The sequence below is a fragment of the Hypomesus nipponensis genome, chromosome 19, assembly GCF_054491055.1.
Source record: "Hypomesus nipponensis isolate SF chromosome 19, ASM5449105v1, whole genome shotgun sequence".
NCBI classification, from domain to species: domain Eukaryota; kingdom Metazoa; phylum Chordata; class Actinopteri; order Osmeriformes; family Osmeridae; genus Hypomesus; species Hypomesus nipponensis.
Window position 1 is genome coordinate 1,157,347 of NC_140379.1, and position 22,851 is coordinate 1,180,197.

Sequence of the window (22,851 nt, forward strand, 5' to 3'; positions counted from 1 at the left end):
AAACATTGGCGTCCAACACCCCAGTGTCCGGGCAACACAAACAGCTAAAATAAAATGTTACAAATTCACAAAGCGTTGTTTTATCTTACAGATCCAACTGATTTGTTCTTAAAAGCCAGGCTGTTTAACTAAATAGACCCCCTCTCCTTCCCCCCAGTCCTTCCTCCCCCCTCCCCCCCCCCCCCCTGACAGCTTTACAAGATACCAACCATTTTTTTTAAGAAAACAGCAGAAATCTTCTGACATGATAGAAAAGAAAACTTGGTAGTTTACTCTGGCTCTCGCCTCCACCCTCCCCTCCACCCTCCTCCCCCTCCACCCTCCTCCCCCTCCACCCTCCTCCCCCTCCACTCCACCCTCCCCTCCACCCTCCTCCCCCAGCCAGGGTCAGGGGTCAGTCTCAGGAGCTGGTGGGGTTGGGGAGGTCGAACACGATGGGGGGGTTGGTAGGCTGGAAGCTGACGGTGCAGGTGGAGGCATTGATGAACGTGGTGAAGCCGTCTGTCATGATGCCGTAGCCTGGCAACGGGAGACACAAAGAATGATGTCATCAGCATGCGCCACTGGGATGCAGGAAGCATGCAGGGTTCACCCTCCTGAGGAGCGGCTGGGGCATGGGGGGGGCAGGGTGTGATGGGGGCAGGGTGTGATGGGGGCGGGGTGTGATGGGGGCAGGGTGGGGCAGGGTGGGGCAGGGTGGGGCGGGGTGTGATGGGGGCAGGGTGTGATGGGGGCAGGGTGTGATGGGGGAAGGGTGTGATGGGGGCGGGGTGTGATGGGGGCAGGGTGGGGCAGGGTGTGATGGGGGCAGGGTGTGATGGGGGCAGGGTGTGATGGGGGCAGGGTGGGGCAGGGTGTGATGGGGGCAGGGTGTGATGGGGGCAGGGTGTGATGGGGGCAGGGTGTGATGGGGGCAGGGTGTGATGGGGGCAGGGTGGGGCAGGGTGTGATGGGGGCAAGGTGGGGCAGGGTGGGGCAGGGTGGGGCGGGGCAGGGTGGGGGGGGATGGTGGGGCAGCGGGGAGGTTATGACATCATCAGCGTGCGCTGCAGGTGGAGTGTACTGACCTTCGTGGATGCCTCCGAAGGCGTGCAGCTTGGGCCTCACTCTCCTCTGCACCGTGTTGAGCAGCTCTACACAGCCCACTCTCTGCAGCTCCTTAGGAACCCAGTCCCTGAAGCCTGTTCACACACACAGTCACATTAGACTGATCTGTCTTTAGCAGCATTACAATCATTAGGACCAGGACCCAGTCACAGAGGGATCTGCAATCACTCTCCATGCCCCTGCCTCTACCTCCTCTCTCTCTCCCTCCCTCCACCTCCTCTCTCCCTGCCTCCACCTCCTCTCTCCCTGCCTCCACCTCCTCTCTCCCTGCCTCCACCTCCTCTCTCCCTGCCCATCCTCCACCTCCTCTCTCCCTGCCCATCCTCCACCTACTCTCTCCCTGCCGATCCTCCACCTCCTCTCTCCCTGTCTCCACCTCCTCTCTCCCTGCCCATCCTCCACCTCCTCTCTCCCTGCCCATCCTCCACCTCCTCCCTCCCTGCCTCCACCTCCTCCCTCCCTGCCTCCACCTCCTCTCTCCCTGCCTCCACCTCCTCTCTCCCTGCCTCCACCTCCTCTCTCCCTGCCTCTACCTCCTCTCTCCCTGACCATTTCCTCTGAGCCGCTCCCCCATCTCCTCAGTCGTTCCCAGCATCTGTCACACTGCTGTGAAATTGAGTTTCCATGCAATCAGGCCTGCACAGGCCAGGCTGGACGAGAGGCGAGAGGAAGGAAATCACTCAATAACACCAGGAGGACAAAGACTTCGCCACGGCAACAACACTAAACTAAATCACCATGTTCCAAAGGAGTAAACAAAAATATTCTTCAGAAGGTGAAAGCAGCATGCTCCATATTGGATGTCAAAGACGTGACAGTCAAGTGGATGCAACACATGGATATTGACTAGGCAAGACACACACACACTCACACACAGTAAAATAACACACATTCACTCACACGCACGCACACACACACACACACACACCCTTATCCTAATACATATGTGTAAGGTATCCATATTGATCTGAACTCTGATTGGGCAGATGTGGGTCATGAGGGAGCAAGGATTGGTTAACTGGCTCACCAAGGGGCGGGCCGTGGGTCATGAGTGAGCAGGGATTGGTTAACTGGCTCACCAAGGGGCGGGCCGTGGGTCATGAGTGAGCAGGGATTGGTTAACTGGCTCACCAAGGGGCGGGCCGTGGGTCATGAGTGAGCAGGGATTGGTTAACTGGCTCACCAAGGGGCGGGCCGTGGGTCATGAGTGAGCAGGGATTGGTTAACTGGCTCACCAAGGGGCGGGCCGTGGGTCATGAGGATGTCGATCCCCTCGGGGACCTGGTTCCACTTATCCAGCAGAGACTGTCCTCGGGGGAGGTTGAAGCCCCACCCGTTAAACCACGGGGTCCTGCAGAGACACACGGAGAGACAAAACAAGTTCACCTAAACACACAGACACAACACATCCTCAATTAGACACTGAGAGACGAAACTAATGCAGTTAAACACAGGGATTATTACAGGGATCATTACTGCGTAGTTATTTTCCAGTGAGAGGACAGGTTGTGTTCAGAGCACCTGGTTGGGATGATTATATTAGAACACATCACCAGACATTAACCTCCACACACATCCAAAAACGGATTCTCATGTCGCACAAACACACACCAGTGAAACCAGAAGAAAATCTGAGATGTTGTCATCTGTCTGAACAACCGCTCTCCTCTCCCCTCCCCGCTCCTTCTCTCTCTCCCCCTCTCCTCCTTTCATTTCCCCCTCTCCTCCTTTCCTCTCCCCCTCTCCTCCTTTCCTCTCCCCCTCTCCTTCTCTCTCTCCCCCTCTCCTCCTTTCCTCTCCCCCTCTCCTCTCTCTTCCTCTCCAACAGACGAGGAGTGACGGTGTCTCTGCACCCCCCCAGGTGCAGAGACCGTGGTTCCAGTGAGACAGGCACCTCCCTGGCTCCCCGGGCAGACACACAGCCCCCCCCCCCTGACAGCCCCCTGACAGGGAAGAGGAGGGGGGGAGATGAAGGGAGAGCGTGGAGGCTGGAGATGGAAGCGGGGGAGGGAAGAGAGAAAGAGGAGATACAGTGGGTGTTGGCTGATAAATTGATCCTCCATCTATCACAATAGCAGTAATGGAGGGGGAAAACTGACAACTGAGGTAAAGGAGATATATCATCATCCCTGTGTGTGGAGGTTCACACACACACACACACACACACACACACGCACGCACGCATGCACACACACACACATTTACATGTATTCATTTAGCAGATGCTTTTATCCAAAGCAACTTCCAAGAGAGAGCTTACATAGGTCACTGATAATAACACACACACAGGCACACACACACACACACACACACACACACACACACACACACAGGCACACACACACACGCACACACTGAGAATAGATTGATCTAAAACACACAGGTGTGCAAGCATGGACACACACACACTGAACAGGAGAACATGTATTTTATCTAGAGGAGATTCTGGAGCAACAGCAGAGCAGCACATTGATCATGAACATGTGCAGGTGAACACAGGAGCTAGTGACAGACCACATCTGACCCCAGACCAGTTTATATCCTGGTGGACCATAACTGAGTTTAATATGTTCATCTGAACTGGGCAGCAGAGATGATCTCAGAGCAGCTCGAGGGGTGGATGGAAGCAGGATGCTACAGAGGGGCCAGACAACCGTGTTCCTTACATCGTTTCATGACATCGTTTCATGATGACTATTTAGCTGGCGCTTTTATCCAAAGCGACTTACAAATACGTCCTATAAAAATCACAGTCATTACGGATCAGAAGTGCATTGTAGTTAAATAGTTCAACAGTGTTTGGGTGTCCAAAGGACAAAGGACCGGTCTGTTTTCAGAGTTAGCCGTCCCCTCGCCGTGAGGGACGAACGTGAAGGGGAGGGATCTGAAACATAGGCGCCGCAATGGACAACGACGATATTGAGCGCAGTTGAGGTGAGTTCTAACACACACCCCCAACACACACACCATCTTCGCCCCAACGCGCGGTGGTTCGTTTACCCGTCCGCTTGCTCTCTCGCTCGGCGGAGAGTTGACAAACGAGGGTGAAAATGAAAAGAGAGTAGCAACCGGCGGAGCGAAGGGCTGCATCTCAAACTGATTAATTAGAACTAATAACATAAATCGGACCTAATGGAAATGTAATGGATTACTGTGAAGACTGGCTGTCCACCAATAGAAATACAGCCAGATTCCCCGAAAGCACTGAATCATATCCGGATACGGCTTCTACTGCAGAGCATTGGCCTCACTGGTCATACCCGAGTACCAGCAAAGCAGTTTGAAACATAGGACAAGCGCATGAATTTCCCCTCTTTGGGAAAACAAATAGGGTCATCCGGTAACGGAAATAAATAAACAGCGGCAAACATGGCTTTTGTCTGTGTTGCACATAGTTTTCCACACCCAAACACATCCGTCTGAGAGGCAGACTTGCTGGCGGGCGCGCGGCGCAGTTTTGAGACGGAGCGCGAGCAGCAGGAATGACCCAACCCGGACCACTACAATGGCCTCATTGTCGGGTGTCTGTGTATGAAATATACCTTCCATGCAAACGCATTTGTTAACCTCCATAAAGATTAATGACATCCCGGTCGCATAAAGGAAAGATTGTTTCCTGTGAAGCTGTGACACACAGTGCGTGCGTGTGTGTGTGTGTGTGTGTGTGGGAGGGAGGGGGTGATAGCTTGTCTGTGAGTGAGCGAGAGGGGGAGAAAATGTGAGAATGAGAGAGCGTGTGTGAGGGAGAGAGAGGGAGCGGGAGGGAGGGAAATAGAGAGAAAGAAAAAGAAAAGGAGAATAAAAGAGAACAAAATACAAACAGAATAGAGGAGCAGAAAGCCAGTGTGGTGTCTCAGGTACTGTTTGGGTGTGTGTGTGTGGCACCCAAAAAAAACACCATAAGAATGTTGGTAGAAAGGGTGTGTGTGTGTGTGTGGGCTCAAGCACCCATGCTTGCAGCTGTGTGAATGTGTCTGGTCACTTCTGATCCTTGATCTTCTGCTGTTCCTCCTGCATGTCCTACTTGAACGTTCTGTATAAGAGCGTCAAATCAAACCATAAAATGGTTAAAAAAATGTCCAATGTGAGAACTGTGTGACGCCGGCAGACCAGCGTAGGAGACCGCGGAACAGGCAAGCTAGTAGCCATGGTAACAGGGTTCTAATGATCTCCTGGATGGGAGGAGGGGGGTGGGGGGTGGGGAGGCTGCAGGGAGAGACAGTCAGCCCAGTTAGCCTCTCGCACGCAGAACGTCAATATTCAATTAGGCCCGTGGACATCATTAGTCTCCTCCCTGCTCCCAGTCGCCCCCGGTTACAGACTCCCCTCTTAACCTGTTAGCAAGCACCCCCCTTCATTTACCCCCCCCCCCCATCTAAGCACCCCTATCTAACCCATACCCCCCCCATCTAAGCACCCCTATCTAACCCCTACCCCCCCCATCTAAGCACCCCTATCTAACCCATACCCCCCCCATCTAAGCACCCCTATCTAACCCCTACCCCCCCATCTAAGCACCCCTATCTAACCCCTACCCCCCCATCTAAGCACCCCTATCTAACCCCTACCCCCCCATCTAAGCACCCCTATCTAACCCCTCCACCCATCTGCTGCTGGACTCTCACCACCATGCCTCACTGTGTAGCTACTAAACTACACACACACACACACACACACACACACACACACACACACACACACACACACACACACACACACACACACACACACACACACCTGCCCTGGCAGACTCCAGCTCTAGGGGGTAGTGGTTAGTAAACCGTAACTTGTTTAACTACATCCTCTTATGGTTCTTCCCTTTGGGACTTATTTAGTTTTCAGTGTATGTATCTCATTGTTATGATCAGTGACCTATGCACTTTTGTAAAGCTCTCTTTTGGAAGTCGCTTTGGATAAAAGCGTCTGCTAAATGCATACATGTAAATGTCAACACACAGACTGTAGGAGAGAGAGACTAAGAGAGAGACTGTAGGAGAGACTGAGAGAGACTGTAGGAGAGAGAGACTGAGAGAGACTGTAGGAGAGAGAGACTGAGAGAGACTGTAAGAGAGAGAGACTAAGAGAGAGACTAGGAGAGAGAGACTAAGAGAGACTGTAAGAGAGAGAGACTAAGAGAGACTCTAAGAGAGAGAGACTAGGAGAGAGATTCTGCTTTGAAGTCTCTTTACAGATATTTCTCTCTCTCACACACACACACACACATCCAGACACAAACACACACATAGGTTGGGTCATGTTCAGATAAGACACACACAGATAAGATCAGAGGCTAAGGTGAAGCCCAGGGCAGCAGTGTGTGTGTGTGTGTGTGTGTGTGTGTCTGTGTGTGTCTGTGTGTGTGTCTGTGTGTGTGTCTGTGTGTGTGTCTGTGTGTGTCTGTGTGTGTGTCTGTGTGTGTGTCTGTGTGTGTCTGTGTGTGTCTGTGTGTGTGTCTGTGTGTGTGTCTGTGTGTGTGTCTGTGTGTGTCTGTGTGTGTGTCTGTGTGTGTGTCTGTGTGTGTGTCTGTGTGTGTCTGTGTGTGTCTGTGTGTGTGTCTGTGTGTGTCTGTGTGTGTGTCTGTGTGTGTGTCTGTGTGTGTCCACTAAACAGGTACTGTTGATCATGCAGGGTGAGCGCGCTCACCCCAACCCAGCCTCTGGAACAGCACAGACGAGAGAGAGAGAGAGACAGTGTGAGAGAGAGAGAGAGAGAGACAGTGTGAGAGAGAGAGAGAGAGAGAGAGAGACAGGAGGAGAGGGTGGAGAGGGAGAGATATATAAAGAGAGGCAGAGGATAGAGATGGAGAAGTAGAGGGGGGAGAGATAGAGAGGCAGACAGAGAGAGAGAGAGAGAGAGATAGACTGTGAGAGAGAGAGAGAGATGGAGAAGGGGGGAGAGGGTACATGCCCAGTGTTCCATCGTTCCGTTTCTGTCAGAGCGGCCAAGAGGTCAGGAGGGGCGTGGCCTAATTGATCAGTCTGTCAGGACCAATGAGGAGGGCCCTGTTAATGGGACTTTTATACGCCCCAGGAGACACACAACCTGACACTGCACACAGCGTGTGTGTGTGTGTGCATAAGCGGCAAATTGTGTGTGTTAAGGTATGTGAGTTGCCAACCGTGAGACACATGTCTGTGTGAGTGTGTGAGAGAGTGTTTGTGTGTGAGTGTGTGTGTGTGTGTGTGTGTGTGTGAGACTGTGTGTGTGTGTGTGTGTGTGAGTGTGTGTGTGTGTGTGTGTGTGTGTGTGTGAGACTGTGTGTGTGTGTGTGTGTGTGTGAGTGTGTGTGTGTGTGTGTGTGTGTGTGTGTGTGTGAGACTGTGTGTGTGTGTGTGTGAGTGTGTGTGAGAGTGTTTGTGTGTGAGAGTGTTTGTGTGTGAGAGTGTGTGTGTGTGAGAGTGTGTGTGTGTGAGAGTGTGTGTGTGAGTGTGTGTGTGTGTGTGTGTGTGTGTGTGTGAGACTGTGTGTGTGTGTGTGTGAGACTGTGTGTGTGTGTGAGTGTGTGTGTGTGTGTGTGAGACTGTGTGTGTGTGAGACTGTGTGTGTGTGAGACTGTGTGTGTGTGAGACTGTGAGTGTGTGAGAGTGTGTGTGAGACTGTGTGTGTGTGAGACTGTGTGTGTGTGAGACTGTGTGTGTGTGTGAGTGTGTGTTTAGCTGCTCCTAGGTCCAGGTAGTCTTATTAATAGGAGACAAGCAGGGACACTGGCTGGGCTTTGACAAATGGCCTCTCACCACCAAGGCCACCTCTGCACAATGTGGGGGGAGAGGGGGAGGGGGGGAGGCAGGGGTAAACCCTTACGAGTTTGTGTTTGAGAGTGTTTTAGAGAGTGTGTCGATGCGAGTGTGTGTGTTTCAGAGTGTGTGTGTGAGAGCGTGTGCTCTGCATCCCTGGTCCTGGTGACTGATGGAGTGTGGACTGGCTTCATCTAGCAGAGGTCGCATGGACAGACCCAGTCGCAGCAGGGTTAGGTACCTGGGCTAACCCTCTTAGCTGGGCTAGGTCCACAGAGACATACACACACTGCTGCACGTGCGTACAGGAAGCCAGCTGCAGTTTGACTCCGAGGGTAAAACAGGCATCAGCCAAACCATACACAGCTGCTCATAACACTGCCCCCCTGCCCCAGCACAGAGAGGGGAGGGAGGGAGAGAGGGAGGGAGGGAGGGAGGGAGGGAGGGAGGGAGGGAGGGAGGGAGGGAGGGAGGGAGGGAGGGAGGGAGGGAGGGAGGGAGGGAGGGAGGGAGGGAGGGAGGGAGGGGAGGAAGGGAAACATACATAGAGAGAGGGAGAGAGACAAAAACAGATAAATAAATTAATAGAGAAATAGAGGGAGAGACAAAGAGAGAGAGGGAGAGAGAGACAGACAGAGAGAGGGAGAGAGAGCAAGAGAGCTACATAGTGTGAGACAGTAAAATATACCTCCATCACCCCTCCCTCCTCACCTCCATCACCCCTCCCTCCTCACCTCCATCACCCCTCCCTCCTCACCTCCATCACTCCTCCCCCCATCACCCCTCCCTCCTCACCTCCATCACTCCTCCCTCCTCACCTCCATCACTCCTCCCTCCTCACCTCCATCACTCCTCCCTCCTCACCTCCATCACTCCTCCCTCCTCCCCTCCATCACTCCTCCCCACAGACACACATGATGAATCATCACGAGGCAGGTTTAAGAAAGGAAGGAAAAGAGTGTGTGTGTGTGTTGGCATGAGGCAAGTTCAGCATGGATGAATGAAATATTCAGAGCTGTGGGTCAAGGCCAATGTGTGTGTGAGAGAACGAGAGAGTGTGTGTGAGAAAGAGAGTGTGTGTGAGAGAGACAAACGTGGTTTAAGAGTAGAGGGATTAGAACCCTGACCCTCTCTCTCTGTAGGTCTTAAGACCTCTTTTAAACATTTAACCAGAGGAACCTTGCCAACACACACACACACACACCACACTCACACCACACACACGCCCAGAGTTACGGAGGCCTAGGGTCCATGGAGGGAGGCAGACGTGTGTAAACCTGAACGAGGAGTTCCAGCACTCTGAAATATGCATCTGCCAGGAAGCCAAGCAGCACAAGGGGAAACCAGAGAACCGTCTGATAAAGAGAGATGTGAGCGTGAGAGTGTGTGTGGGGGGGGGGGGGAGCAGCACAGCTATCCCCATTCAGAGAGCCAGTCTGGGGTGTGGGGGTGAGGGGTGAGGCCTTTTCAACCCCAGGAACCAGGGGCTAGACTCCCATTACCTGGCCAAGCCTGGCTCCCCCCCCCACCTGGTGAACTTGATCCTGGAGAACAATGCGATGGAGAGAGAGGGGGAGACAGGATAATTTCTCTGGTATATAACCGATCTTTCTTCAGTCAGAACCATCGACTGACAACCCTTCACCCCCCATCCGGCCCTGAGGAACAGACCGTCTGTAACTGCAGGGGTCAGGGGTCAGGTTCCAGCTCTCTGTTCTCACATCCATTGAAAAAAAGTAACAAGGAATGCAGAGACAAGCCATGAAATTATTCTACCTCCCTCCCTCTCTCCCTCCCTCACGCTTTCTCTCTTTCCCTGTCTCTCCCTCACTCTCTTTCTCTCGCTCCAGGTGCTCTCTCCTTCTTTGTCTCTCTCCCTCTCTGTCTCTCTCTCTCAAAGACAAGTGGAATGAACCAAGGCTTGTAGAGAAGCAAACATATTTCTGTCCCGTGTTCCCTTGTCTGCGTTCCTCCTGAGCTGTGGATGATCTGGAGGCTGAACGGCGTTGAGCGACGATCAGGCTCAGAGCCCTCATTCTTTACATTCAGGAAGATAACAGTTCACAAAATGAAACATGACAAGATTCTACTCAATGAAAGGATTTTTTTTTTGCGTGGGTTAGGTGACAGCCAACCATACTGCTGAAGGCCATGTTCTCTGTGAGGAACAGACAGAACTGAGGAAAGATCTGGAGGAAAGAAGTTCTGACAACAACAAGGAACCATGAGCAGGAATCATCCTGGCTGTATGTGTATTTAGATCCCAGCTGTTCCTCTCACACCCTGGTACCCCCTCCCAGCTGTTCCTCTCACACCCTGGTACTCCCTCCCAGCTGTTCCTCTCACACCCTGGTACTCCCTCCCAGCTGTTCCTCTCACACCCTGGTACCCCCTCCCAGCTGTTCCTCTCACACCCTGGTACCCCCTCCTAGCTGTTCCTCTCACACCCTGGTACTCCCTCCCAGCTGTTCCTCTCACACCCTGGTACCCCCTCCCAGCTGTTCCTCTCACACCCTGGAACCCCCTCCCAGCTGTTCCTCTCACACCCTGGTACCCCCTCCCAGCTGTTCCTCTCACACCCTGGTACTCCCTCCCAGCTGTTCCTCTCACACCCTGGTACCCCCTCCCAGCTGTTCCTCTCACACCCTGGTACCCCCTCCCAGCTGTTCCTCTCACACCCTGGTACTCCCTCCCAGCTGTTCCTCTCACACCCTGGTACTCCCTCCCAGCTGTTCCTCTCACACCCTGGTACCCCCTCCCAGCTGTTCCTCTCACACCCTGGTACTCCCTCCCAGCTGTACCTCTCACACCCTGGTACCCCCTCCCAGCTGTTCCTCTCACACCCTGGTACCCCCTCCCAGCTGTTCCTCTCACACCCTGGTACCCCCTCCCAGCTGTTCCTCTCACACCCTGGTACCCCCTCCCAGCTGTTCCTCTCACACCCTGGTACCCCCTCCCAGCAGGTGACAGAGGTCAGGGGTCAGGGGTGGTGGAGGGCAACAGGAAGTGGCAGGCCTTCAGCATTGTCTCCTCCTCCAGTGTGAATGTTAGCATGGTGTGGGAGGCCCAGGACACAATAGAGACAGGAAGAACACTCTGGCACTGTTGTCTCTGGGCTTGTGTACAAACAGGAGACACAATCAGAAACAAGGCTGTGTTTACCTCAGAGAGCCCAGCAGGGAGACAAGGAGAGAGAGAGACAGACACACACACTCATACAGTCTACCACTTCCTCACACAAAGACACAGCAACTACAAGACCATATGTCCAGCTCAGACAGGTGCAGCTCGATGGTTAAAGCATTTCACAGCAGATCCAGAGGTCACAGGTTCACGAGTGAGGGGAAGGCGGGGGCGAGTGAGGGGAGGGGGGGCGAGTGAGGGGAGGGGGGGGCAAGTGAGGGGAGGCGAGTGAGGGGAGGGGGAGTGAGGGGAGGGGCGAGTGAGGGGAGGGCGAGTGAGGGGGGGCGAGTGAGGGGATGGGGCGAGTGAGGGGAGGGGGGCGAGTGAGGGGAGGGGGGGGCGAGTGAGGGGAGGGGGAGAGTGAGGGGAGGGGGGGGCGAGTGAGGGGAGGGCGAGTGAGGGGAGGGGGGGAGTGAGGGGAGCCTGGAGGGGGGGGGTTAGGAAAACTTCCTGTGACATGGCTCTGGTGTGTATTGAGATATGGGGGTTCTTGTCTGAGCAAGGCAGGCAGTGTTTGTGTGAGTGTGTGTGTGTGTGATCAGGATGTGGATGGTGTCTGCTGGGAGGCGATATCTCAGCAGACATGGAGGTGTTTACAGGGCCAGGGGTAACTCTGGGATTAATACTGCCTTGTCCACATAGCCCTCGCCTCTGACTGGGCAGCCACAGAGAGGAGGGGGAAGAGAAAGGGAAGGGGGAGTGAGAGAGAGAGAGGTAGGGGTGAGGAAGAGAGAAGGGAGGGAGATTAGAGAGTCAAAGAAAGATAGGGGAGAAAGAGAGAGAGAGAGAGAGGGGCATCTCGAAGAAAAGACAGACTTCATTCTACTCGTTCATCATTCTGTCCATCCTTGACCAGTCACCACAGCTGTAAGAGAAGGTCATTGCCTTCCAATCAATAACTACAACTGAACCCTTCCAGAGTCACCCAGGAACACAGGGTGAACGCAGGGCGAACGCAGGGTGAACACAGGGTGAACGCAGGGTGAATGCCGGGTGAACACGTGGTGAATGCGGGGTGAACGCAGGGTGAACGCAGGGTGAACGCAGGGTGAACGCGGGGTGAACGCGGGGTGAACACAGGGTGAACACAGGGTGAACGCAGGGTGAACGCGGGGTGAACGCGGGGTGAACGCAGGGTGAACGCAGGGTGAACGCAGGGTGAGCACAGGGTTCTGGACCCCGGCATGTTCTGGGGGTCAGAGATCAAGAGGAGGGGGTCAGTGTGTTTGTGTGTCTTCAGTCAGGTTTTGGGCTGAATGAGTCTGTTCACTCAACCTGTGGACCTTTTGCCTCCAGCACTTCTCCTGAATCTTTAACGCCTTTCTTAAAAATGTCACCTGGGGGACGGTAGGAGGAGGGAGAGCGAGAGAACCATCTCCCCCATCAAGCCCCCAGCACTCTCTCTCTCCTGCCATCTCTCTCTCTCTGTGTGTTTGTGGAGGATAGTTTGAGTTATTTATCTCTGCTCTTCCTTCTGTGGTTGTCAGCCGGGCAGCACTTAGTTAGCTGGCCTTTGCCCCCAGCCCTCAGAGACTGATCCTCTGGACTGTGAGTACACTTTCACATGCAATCTGTGTCAGAGGAGAGGGGGAATAAACAAGTCAAAGGTAGAGCAAATGCTGGCCTGGCAGGCCACACCCCTTACCCACCCCCTCCTACCGTCTGGGGCCGCACGGCATGCTGGGATATTAAAATATTTATCCTTTCCTGGCGCGAGGCACAGCATGGGGACAGAAAACAAGACAGAGTCATGCTGGGCTTGGGGACCTGTCACTACATACGCAACACACACTCACACAACACACACACAAACATACACAGAGGCAAACACACACACACAAACACACACGCGCAAACATACACAAACAGAGACAGACGTCACCAACAGACGCATGCCCACATCCCTCCCCTTAACTCTGTACACACACAAACACACACACACACAGCAGGTGTAGACATGTCCAGAACACACATGCAGCCAGATTGACAGTATTCATTGAACAAAGCCAAAGAAATACAAAGAAGAACAGGGTTCAGGGTTTGAGGACTTTGTGTTGTGTAGCTAGCTGCTGGGAGGATATGGTGACAGAGAGAGAGGAGGGGAGGGAGTAAGAGGGGAGGGAGAGGAGGAGGGGAGGAAGGAGAGGTAAGAGGAAGGATAGGTGGGCTTGTGTTTAAGACCCAGCCATGCTGAGCGGTGAACCATCTTAGTCTCTCTTCCAGAACATTCTGACATTCAGTCCTCTGTAGCCCTAAGCAGCCTCCCATATCCTCCTCATGTCATGGACAGCTGGACTGCTCTGGGCTTCTCTCATCTCCCCTGCACTCCCCACTGTGCCAAATAGTTTGATTAAACCTGAGCCAGTACCAAGAGAATGAGGTCTAATTCACCCTTCTCTCCTGACCTCCTAGCCTCTTTTGTGAAAGGACAGGGTATGGCTCTCCCCCTCTCTCTCCCCCCCTGTCTCCCTCGGCTCACAGCTAGCTAGCTGCGGTTGTTACCCCAAGATGTAATCTACCCCCAGCTGACAGGGAGCGCGTGTTGCCGAGCGCTTCATCACAGAGCAGGTCGTTCCCACTTTGCCGACTTCGCGATACCGCTGCAATTTATTAACGCTAGCTAACCTAGCTAACCCTATCGCTAAGCTATTCATTGCCCGTGACTAACCTACGGCCCGATTTGCCGCGACGTGTACTTCATTTCCCTTTAGCTAGCAGAAGCAGCGCAGTTAGCGAGGAGCAAGCTATCAATTCTCCGGGTACGAGGGGGACTTGACCCGGTTTCACAGCCTCCGGTTGTGCTACCGTGGCAGAGATGTCCTGTGTGTTTAGCTAGGCTCGTAAGGCAGCCTGACATACCGTGTGTTTACACAGCGGCATCCCCGAGCCGGTATTAATAACGGAGCCAGTAAGCATGCGGAGTCGCTCGTCTCAGCCGGGCTGTTTGTTTCACAGGTCATTAAATTCACACCGCAGCCCCTAATGTTCATTACAGCAGCAAGCTGGCCGGGGTGAGCGCTCTCTCTCTCCTTCTCTCTCTCTCTCTCTCTCCATCTCTTGTTCTCTCTCTTGTTCTCTTTCGTTCTCTCTCTTGTTCTCTCTCCTGCCTCTTCCTTTCCTCCTCCTTGTTTTCTCTCTCCGCAGTCTCTTTTTGTCTGTTTCTCTCGTGTTCTTTCCCTCCCTCTTTCTCTCATCTTCCCTCCATAGTCTCTCTGGCTCCCTCTCTCTCCCACCTGCCCTCTCTCCTTTCCATAGTCTCTCTCCCTCGGCTGCCCTCCCTCCTTTCCATAGTCTCTCTCCCTCGGCTGCCCTCCCTCCTTTCCATAGTCTCTCTCCCTCGGCTGCCCTCCCTCCTTTCCATAGTTTCTCTGCTTCTCTTTCTTTGTTCCTTATCTCCCTCTCTGAGCCCAGCCACCTCTTTACCCATCTCCTTCTCTCAACTCTTTTCTTGCGTTTATCATTGTTGAATCATATCTCTCTCTCTCTCTCTCTCTCTCTCTCTCATTGTTCCTCTCGCTGTCTCTCTCTCTTATCAGGTGGTAGATAGGGGCAGTAAAACAAACATGTGAAAGTGCACCCCATTTTTTGCAGGCAGGCAAACACACACACACACACACACACACACACACCCACACAGGGCGACTTCAAGGCCAGCTTTAATGGACGGACCACATGAGGGGCATGTTTGACGTGTTCACACTGGGTAAATAAACCGTGTGTAGGTACTCTGTGTGTTTGTGTGTGTACTACGTGTGTGTGTGTGTGTGTGTGTGTCAGCCTGGCTCCATTGTGTTTCCCTGCTGCTGATTCTGCTGCTGATTACATTCAAAGGCAGAAACACAGACAGATATTCCTGCAGGAGAACACTGCAGAAACCAAACGCTTAACTAAAGAGAGAGAAAACAGGCCGTTTAATAATCGTAATGAATCCACATAGAATAGCCTTGTGTTTAGACGAACACACACACACAAACACACACACACACATAGTGCTGATGTAGGCTGGGGAGAGGAGTGGATCTCCAGAACAGGTGTGTATGTGTGTATTGGGGTGTGTGTGTATGGGGTAGTGTGTGTATTGGGGTGTGTGTGTATGGGGGGGGTGTGTATTGGGGTGTGTGTGTATTGTGTATTAGGGGGAAAAAATCGATTCACATTTGAATCGCGATTCAGTCTTCTAGCGATTCACATCACATTTTTTAAATGTTTTTCTTTTTTTTCTTTATTATTAACAATTGCAAATTGGGAATTGATTTTGAATCGAATCGTGACCCCAAGAATCGATTTGAATCATGAGGTATGATCCTCCCTGCTGTCTGAGTGTGTGTGAGTGTGTGTGTGTGTGTGTGAGTGTGTGTCTCTGGACAGGCACAGGCAACCAGGAACAGGTCCTGAGGAACACACACAGGCATCACAAAGCACCAACCCTAACCCAGGAACAGAACAGAACCTGAGTTGAAGCTACGTTTGACTTTGACTGCGTCAGCTCTTTTCCATGACTAGGTTTGATGGAGTTGTTGGGTTTGTGCGTGTGTGTGTGTGTGCGTGCGTGAGAGAGAGTGGGGGTGTGTGTGATGCAGCCCTGACCCCAAAAGAAGGGGGTTTATTAAAGGCTGGCTAGCACACATCACTCTCTCTGGGTGACGGGTTGGGGCCTCAAACTAAGATTGGGGGAGGGGGGGGGGTGTTACTGGGTATGTGGAACACTGCCTGTGTAGTATCTCCACTACAGCTTGTGTGTGTGTGTGTGTGTTCCGATATTCTGTATGCATGGATTTGTTTTTCTGTCTTGAAATATACATGTGTGTCTGCCATCATCCCCCTCTACACCCCCTCCCCCCAGCCTCCCTACCCCCCAGCCTCCCTCCCCCTCTACACCCCTGCCCCCCAGCCTCCCTGCCCCCAGCCTCCCTCCCCCTCTACACCCCTGCCCCCCAGCCTCCTTCCCCTCTACACCCCTGCCCCCCAGCCTCCCTCCCCCCAGCCTCCCTCCCCCTCTACACCCCTGCCTCCCTCCCCTCAGCCTCCCTCCCGTTCTACACCCCTGCCCCCCAGCCTCCCTCCCCCCAGCCTCCCTCCCCCTCTACACCCCTGCCCTCCACCTCTCCCTTCCCCCAGCCTCCCTCCCCTACCCCATCTTAGCCCCCACTTCTATCTACCCTCTCCCTCTCTCTCCCCCCCCCAGCTGTCTTCCTCTCTCTCTCCCTCTTGCCAGGCTCCATGCTGTCTGTCTGAGCAGCAAGGTAAATGCCACTCCATCAGTAACATGACTCCTTAATCAGAAGCTGAATGCTGACAAACAGGGAACAGAGGCAGAGGAGAGGAGAGGAGGAAAGGAGAGAGGAGGAAAGGAAAAGAGAGGAGAGAAGAAAAGGAAAGGTGAGGAGAGGAGAGAGGAGGAAAGGAAATGAGAGGAGAGGAGGAAAGGAGAGGAGAGAGGAAAAAAGGAAAAGAGAGGAAAGGAGGAGAGGAGAGAGGACGAAAGGAAAAGAGAGGAGAGGAGGAAAGGAAAGGAGGAAAGGAGAGAGAAGGAGAAGAGGAAATCCACATTTTTTAGCAAATCTACCAAATGACATCCATAAATGTTTTCTGGACCCATGACCAATAGTCACACTAGACCGTCTAAAACACAACCTCTGGTCTGGAGTTCATCCTTCAGACAGACAATGAAGTCAAGCTGTGTGTGTGAGGTGTGTGTGTGTGTGTGTGTGTGTGTTATGGGCAAGCAGCCAAAACCAACGTGAGCCTGGCGCCAGAGCGGAACACTGGATCTGACACAAACCAATGACAACTCTTCCTCTTAGCCCCAAACCAATCAAACTAGCCTTTGCATTCCCTAGCTGCCAATCATGTAGAAGTAGGCTGCAGCCCCAGACCAATCAGCTAAGCCGTTTTAAAAGCACATCCAAATTCATTGCCACATTGAGATAGAAGATCTCCTGCTATTATTTCCATCTGCTGGGAGGAGAGAGAGCAGCCCTCACTGCTGAGAGAGAGCAGCCCTCACTGCTGAGAGAGAGCAGCCCTCACTGCTGAGAGAGAGCAGCCCTCACTGCTGAGAGAGAGCAGCCCTCACTGCTAGAGAGAGCAGCCCTCACTGCTGAGAGAGAGAGCAGCCCTCACTGCTAAAGAGAGCAGCCCTCACTGCTAGAGAGAGCAGCCCTCACTGCTGAGAGAGAGAGCAGCCCTCACTGCTAGAGAGAGCAGCCCTCACTGCTGAGAGAGAGCAGCCCTCACTGCTAGAGAGAGCAGCCCTCACTGCTGAGAGAGAGCAGCCCTCACTGCTAGAGAGAGCAGCCCTCACTGCTGAGAGAGAGCAGCCCTCACTGCTGAGAGAGAGAGCAGCCCTCACTGCTGAGAGAGAGAGCAGCCCTCACTGCTGAGAGAGAGAGCAGCCCTCACTGCTAGAGAGAGCAGCCCTCACTGCTGAGAGAGAGAGCAGCCCTCACTGCTGAGAGAGAAAGCAGCCCTCACTGCTGAGAGAGAGAGCAGCCCTCACTGCTGAGAGAGAGAGCAGCCCTCACTGCTAGAGAGAGCAGCCCTCACTGCTGAGAGAGAGAGCAGCCCTCACTGCTAGAGAGAGCAGCCCTCACTGCTGAGAGAGAGAGCAGCCCTCACTGCTAGAGAGAGCAGCCCTCACTGCTGAGAGAGAGAGCAGCCCTCACTGCTAGAGAGAGCAGCCCTCACTGCTGAGAGAGAGCAGCCCTCACTGCTGAGAGAGAGAGCAGCCCTCACTGCTGAGAGAGAGAGCAGCCCTCACTGCTAGAGAGAGAGCAGCCCTCACTGCTGAGAGAGAGCAGCCCTCACTGCTAAAGAGAGCAGCCCTCACTGCTAGAGAGAGCAGCCCTCACTGCTAAAGAGAGCAGCCCTCACTGCTAGAGAGAGCAGCCCTCACTGCTAAAGAGAGCAGCCCTCACTGCTAAAGAGAGCAGCCCTCACTGCTAGAGAGAGCAGCCCTCACTGCTAAAGAGAGCAGCCCTCACTGCTAGAGAGAGCAGCCCTCACTGCTGAGAGAGAGCAGCCCTCACTGCTGAGAGAGAGCAGCCCTCACTGCTGAGAGAGAGCAGCCCTCACTGCTAGAGAGAGCAGCCCTCACTGCTGAGAGAGAGCAGCCCTCACTGCTGAGAGAGAGCAGCCCTCACTGCTGAGAGAGAGAGCAGCCCTCACTGCTGAGAGAGAGCAGCCCTCACTGCTGAGAGAGAGAGCAGCCCTCACTGCTGAGAGAGAGCAGCCCTCACTGCTGAGAGAGAGAGCAGCCCTCACTGCTAGAGAGAGCAGCCCTCACTGCTGAGAGAGAGAGCTGAGTGTGTGTGTGAACAGAGTGTCTGTAAGTGAGTGAATGTGTGCGTGTGCTCTCTGTCAATAATACCTTTTGAATGAGGGTCTCTCTCTCTCCCACTCTCTCCTGGACACAGACATGAATGAGCTAACCTTTCCAGAGGAAAATGAATAAATGAATAAAATGAAAATCTTCAAATGACAAAATCTGCATCAAGTCCTCTGGGTTGCAGTCATAGGACAAACACCACACACACACCACACACACACACACACATCAGCAAGCAAGTTAGGGTGCAATTGTGCAAAAGTACCTAAAGGCATCAGTCTTGACTTCAGCTCTCAGTATCAGGCGATTACCCAGACACACGCATCTCCACACAGGAGAGGATCAGTGAACTCAGTGAAATCAAGCACATTCACACCAAACACACCAATCACACTAATCCTTATAGAGGTCTGAAACACACACACACACACACACAGTTGTGAAACAGAGAAATAGTGTGTGTATGGGAGTTCCTCATTCGAATGTGCGCTTACAATTGCAATCAAAGCTCTTCTGACACAAACCCACAGCCCCTCTAAGAGCATAACCTCCAACTCAACAGCAGATCCCGGATCACTGTGTCTCACAGGGGCATCTACAGTCTCTCTTCAGCCAGAAGAAAGTTCACAGAGATGGCCAGACCAGCAGAGAGACAACCAGACCAGCTGTCTCTGGAACACAGACACGGCCTAAGGACCCTGGGCATGACATCATTTCCTGTGGTGAGGCAGGGTTGATGACATCAGCAGCATTAGAGGATAACACGGCAGAGAGACAGAGAGAGAGACAGAGAGAGAGAGAGAGAGAGAGAGGGAGAAAGCGAGAGAGAGGGAGGGAGGCAGGGAGGGAGGGTAGGAGGGAGGGGGAGAGGTGTGGATGCTGTGGAACAGACCTGTTGGGGGGGGGGTCTGTGCTTGTTCATGTGTGTGTGCTTGTGTGTGGTGGGTTTAGGTTTCAGCTCTGTACAGCATCTGTCAGTGAGTCTGAGCAGTTTCTGCCTCCTGTCTCTCTCTGCTCCTGATGCTCTACATCAAACTCAACCTCATCCCTCCTGAACCCTGAGGGGGGAGGGGCGAGGGGCGAGGGGAGAGGGGAGAGGGGAGAGGGGAGAGGGGAGAGGGGAGAGGGGAGAGGGGAGAGGGGAGAGGGGAGAGGGGAGAGGGGAGAGGGGAGAGGGGAGAGGGTGTGGTTGTGGGTGTGGGTGGGAAGGCAGCTGAGAGCGCTGCCTCTCAGGGGAAACCCTGGCTGTCACAACACACTCAGCCTTCCTCCTGGTAAACACACACCAGGGAGAGAGAGACCACCCTGTCTGAAAGAACTGACAGAGGGAGGAGAGAGGGGCAGGGAGAGAGAGAGATAGAGGGAGAGAGAGGGGGGATAGAGGGAGGGAGAGGGAGAAAGAGGGTGAGAGAGAGAGAAACAGAGAGAGGGATTGACAGAGAGAAGGAGAGAAACAGAGAGAGGGATAGACAGAGAGAGAGGGAGAGAGAGACAGAGAGAGAGACAAAGAGAGAAACAGACAGATCTATCAGGTTAAACAGTGAGGAGGAGGGGGGACCTTTCTCTGAGTTTCCTTCTGATTCCCTCCTGCTACTGTGAAGTGGCTCCCCCCTCACTCCCTGCACGCTGCTTCCTTAGCCTAGCCGCTAACATGCTAATAATAGTCCAGCAGGATGGACCTGAGACCAGACTGAGCTGGAGACCGTACACACAGTGGAGGGAAGTAACACACACACACACTTTTCTTTTAAGAGATGAGGAGGGGAAATGCCAGTCCTACAGGAAACTGACCTATCACCCTTTAGTTATTAAAAGACTACACAAACACACACATGCACACACACATGCACATACACACACAGGTTTGTATTGCCATCCTTGTGGGGTCAAATAATTCAGTTCCATTGAGGATCGTTTTAACTCCTAAACCTTATCCCTGACATTAACAATAACCTAACCTTAACCCTAACCAGAACCATACCCTAACCTCACCGCAGCTCTTAACCCCAAACCCTCTAGAAATAGCACAATAACACCTTATGAGTACCAAGGAAACATCCCCACAAGGAAACATCCCCACAAGGAAACATCCCCACAAGGTCGAGCTTTTCCTTTCCTTGATGTTGCAGGCCTACCTTCACCTGTGCTGTGACAAGAGAGGAAGTTGTACCATGCGTAGAACTTCCACAGCACAGTGGGAGGCATCGAACACTCTCGATGGAAATTATTTAACAGAAAACATTTTCTAAAAAATATTTTTGTCTAAGATATTTTGTAAAAATTATTTTTGTGGAAAGTATTTTGTCAAAATATTTTGTCGAAAAACTTTGGATGGCAAATAATTTTCCCAAAACGTTTTATCGAAAATATATATAGAGAGGGGGCGTTACCACGACAGAGGTGGGTGTGGTCTTACCATGGCGTGCCGTATATCCGGAAGCCCTTGACCGTCACATCAGAGTCCTGGAGGTAGACACAGTTGGTGAGGAGGGACTGGACGTCGTCAAAGTCCTCCGGCTTCAGCTTGGACACGGATGGGAACCTGTAGTAGTCCTGCTTCACCAGCTCTGCCATGAAGTCCTTATCAAAGGTCAGCTCGTGGTTCCCCGCGATCACCACCTTGAAGTCATAGGGGAGGCCTCCTGGGGGAGCACGCACACGTTAGTGGCTTTAGATGCATGTATGATCACTGTTGTGATAGGTTAGTGAGCGAACAGTATCACCACCATATAAAACCCTGATGATGGCTGGAGTTATCTGCAGGGAAGACAGGAGGAGGGATAGAGAGGGGAGAGAGGGGGGGGGGGAGAGAGAGAGAGAGAGGGGGGGGGGAGAGAGAGAGAGAGAGAGAGGGGGGGGGAGAGAGGGAGAGAGAGAGAGGGGGGGGAATAAGGAAGAAAGGGAGGAGTCAAGATACTACAAAAGTCCCTCAGAAAAGGACAAAACAGCCTTTCTCGCACCAAATAGATCCTGCTCAAAACGACCCCCACACACAAAGACCCTCAGTCATTAACCCGTAACTAAACATCACCTATCCGTCGAGTAAGTAAGTCCATTTACACAAATGATTCAATCAACAATGTTAACAAGCGCCAGCCGGGCTGCCTTATCTGGGGTGTGAATACTCTCTCCTGAGGGCGAGTCTCACCCAGACAACAATCACCCCTCAAGGTTCCACTTGACCCTCTAAGGCCACCGTCCATCAGGCGGCCCGGCCCAAACCTTGGGAGTGCTAAACAAAGAGCGTGACCTAAATAAGAAGAAACATCTATTAGACCTCCGCGAGTCATCGTTCAATTTCCACCGTGCCCTCCTCGCCCTCCCTCGCCCTGCTTCTTTGTCCCAGAGCCCTTTCCTGTCGTCTGGCAAAGACATCTATTTATCCCTGGAGATTGAGCACTCAACCCTGGCCCTCTCTCTATAGCTATCTCCTTCGCTCTCTCTCTATACACATACACACGCCTCCTCTGCTATCTCTCCTCTGCTCTCTCCTCTGCTCTCTCCCTCTCTGTCCATGGTCTCTCTCCTCTGCTCTCTCCCTCTCTGTCCATGGTCTCTATCCTCTGCTCTCTCTTTGTAGTACAGAACTTAACCGTGGAGGCTGACAGACAGCTGGAAGGCCTACCTCCCTGGCCTTCTCCTGCTGCCCACCTCCCTGGCCTTCTCCTGCTGCCCACCTTCACCCACCTTCTCCTGCTCCTCACCTTCACCCACCTTCTCCTGCTCCCCACCTTCACCCACCTTCTCCTGCTCCCCACCTTCACCCACCTTCTCCTGCTCCCCACCTTCACCAACCTTCTCCTGCTCCCCACCTTCACCTGCTACCCACCTTTACCCACCTTCTCCTGCTGCCCACCTCCCTGGCCTTCTCCTGCTCCCCACCTTTACCCACCTTCTCCTGCTGCCCACCTTCTCCTGCTCCCCACCTTCACCCACCTTCTCCTGCTCCCCACCTTCACCCACCTTCTCCTGCTCCCCACCTTCACCTGCTCCCCACCTTTACCCACCTTCTCCTGCTGCCCACCTTCTCCTGCTCCCCACCTTCACCCACCTTCTCCTGCTCCCCACCTTCACCCACCTTCTCCTGCTCCCCACCTTCACCTGCTCCCCACCTTTACCCACCTTCTCCTGCTGCCCACCTTCTCCTGCTCCCCACCTTCACCCACCTTCTCCTGCTCCCCACCTTCACCCACCTTCTCCTGCTGCCCACCTTCTCCTGCTCCCCACCTTCACCCACCTTCACCTGCTCCCCACCTTCACCCACCTTCTCCTGCTGCCCACCTTCTCCTGCTCCCCACCTTCACCCACCTTCACCTGCTCCCCACCTTCACCCACCTTCTCCTGCTGCCCACCTTCACCTGCTCCCCACCTTCACCCACCTTCTCCTGCTCCCCACCTTCACCCACCTTCTCCTGCTCCCCACCTTCTCCTGCTGCCCACCTTCACCCACCTTCACCTGCTCCCCACCTTCACCCACCTTCTCCTGCTGCCCACCTTCTC

The 22,851-nt window shown here is 53.4% G+C and overlaps 1 protein-coding gene across 1 annotated transcript in view; it reads right to left on the reverse strand.

Moving 5' to 3' along the window:
- Positions 1–372: 372 nt before the first annotated feature.
- mpped2a (metallophosphoesterase domain containing 2a) overlaps positions 373–22,851 on the reverse strand; it is a 42,028-nt gene continuing 19,549 nt past the window's right edge. The window contains exons 4-7 of the mRNA XM_084682383.1: positions 20,768–20,993; positions 2,343–2,458; positions 1,068–1,181; positions 373–519 (exon numbers count right to left, since the gene is read on the reverse strand). Of these exons, the coding sequence (XP_084538509.1) occupies positions 401–519; positions 1,068–1,181; positions 2,343–2,458; positions 20,768–20,993 (575 nt within the window). The 3' untranslated portion in view covers positions 373–400. The remainder of the gene's footprint in view (positions 520–1,067; positions 1,182–2,342; positions 2,459–20,767; positions 20,994–22,851) is intronic.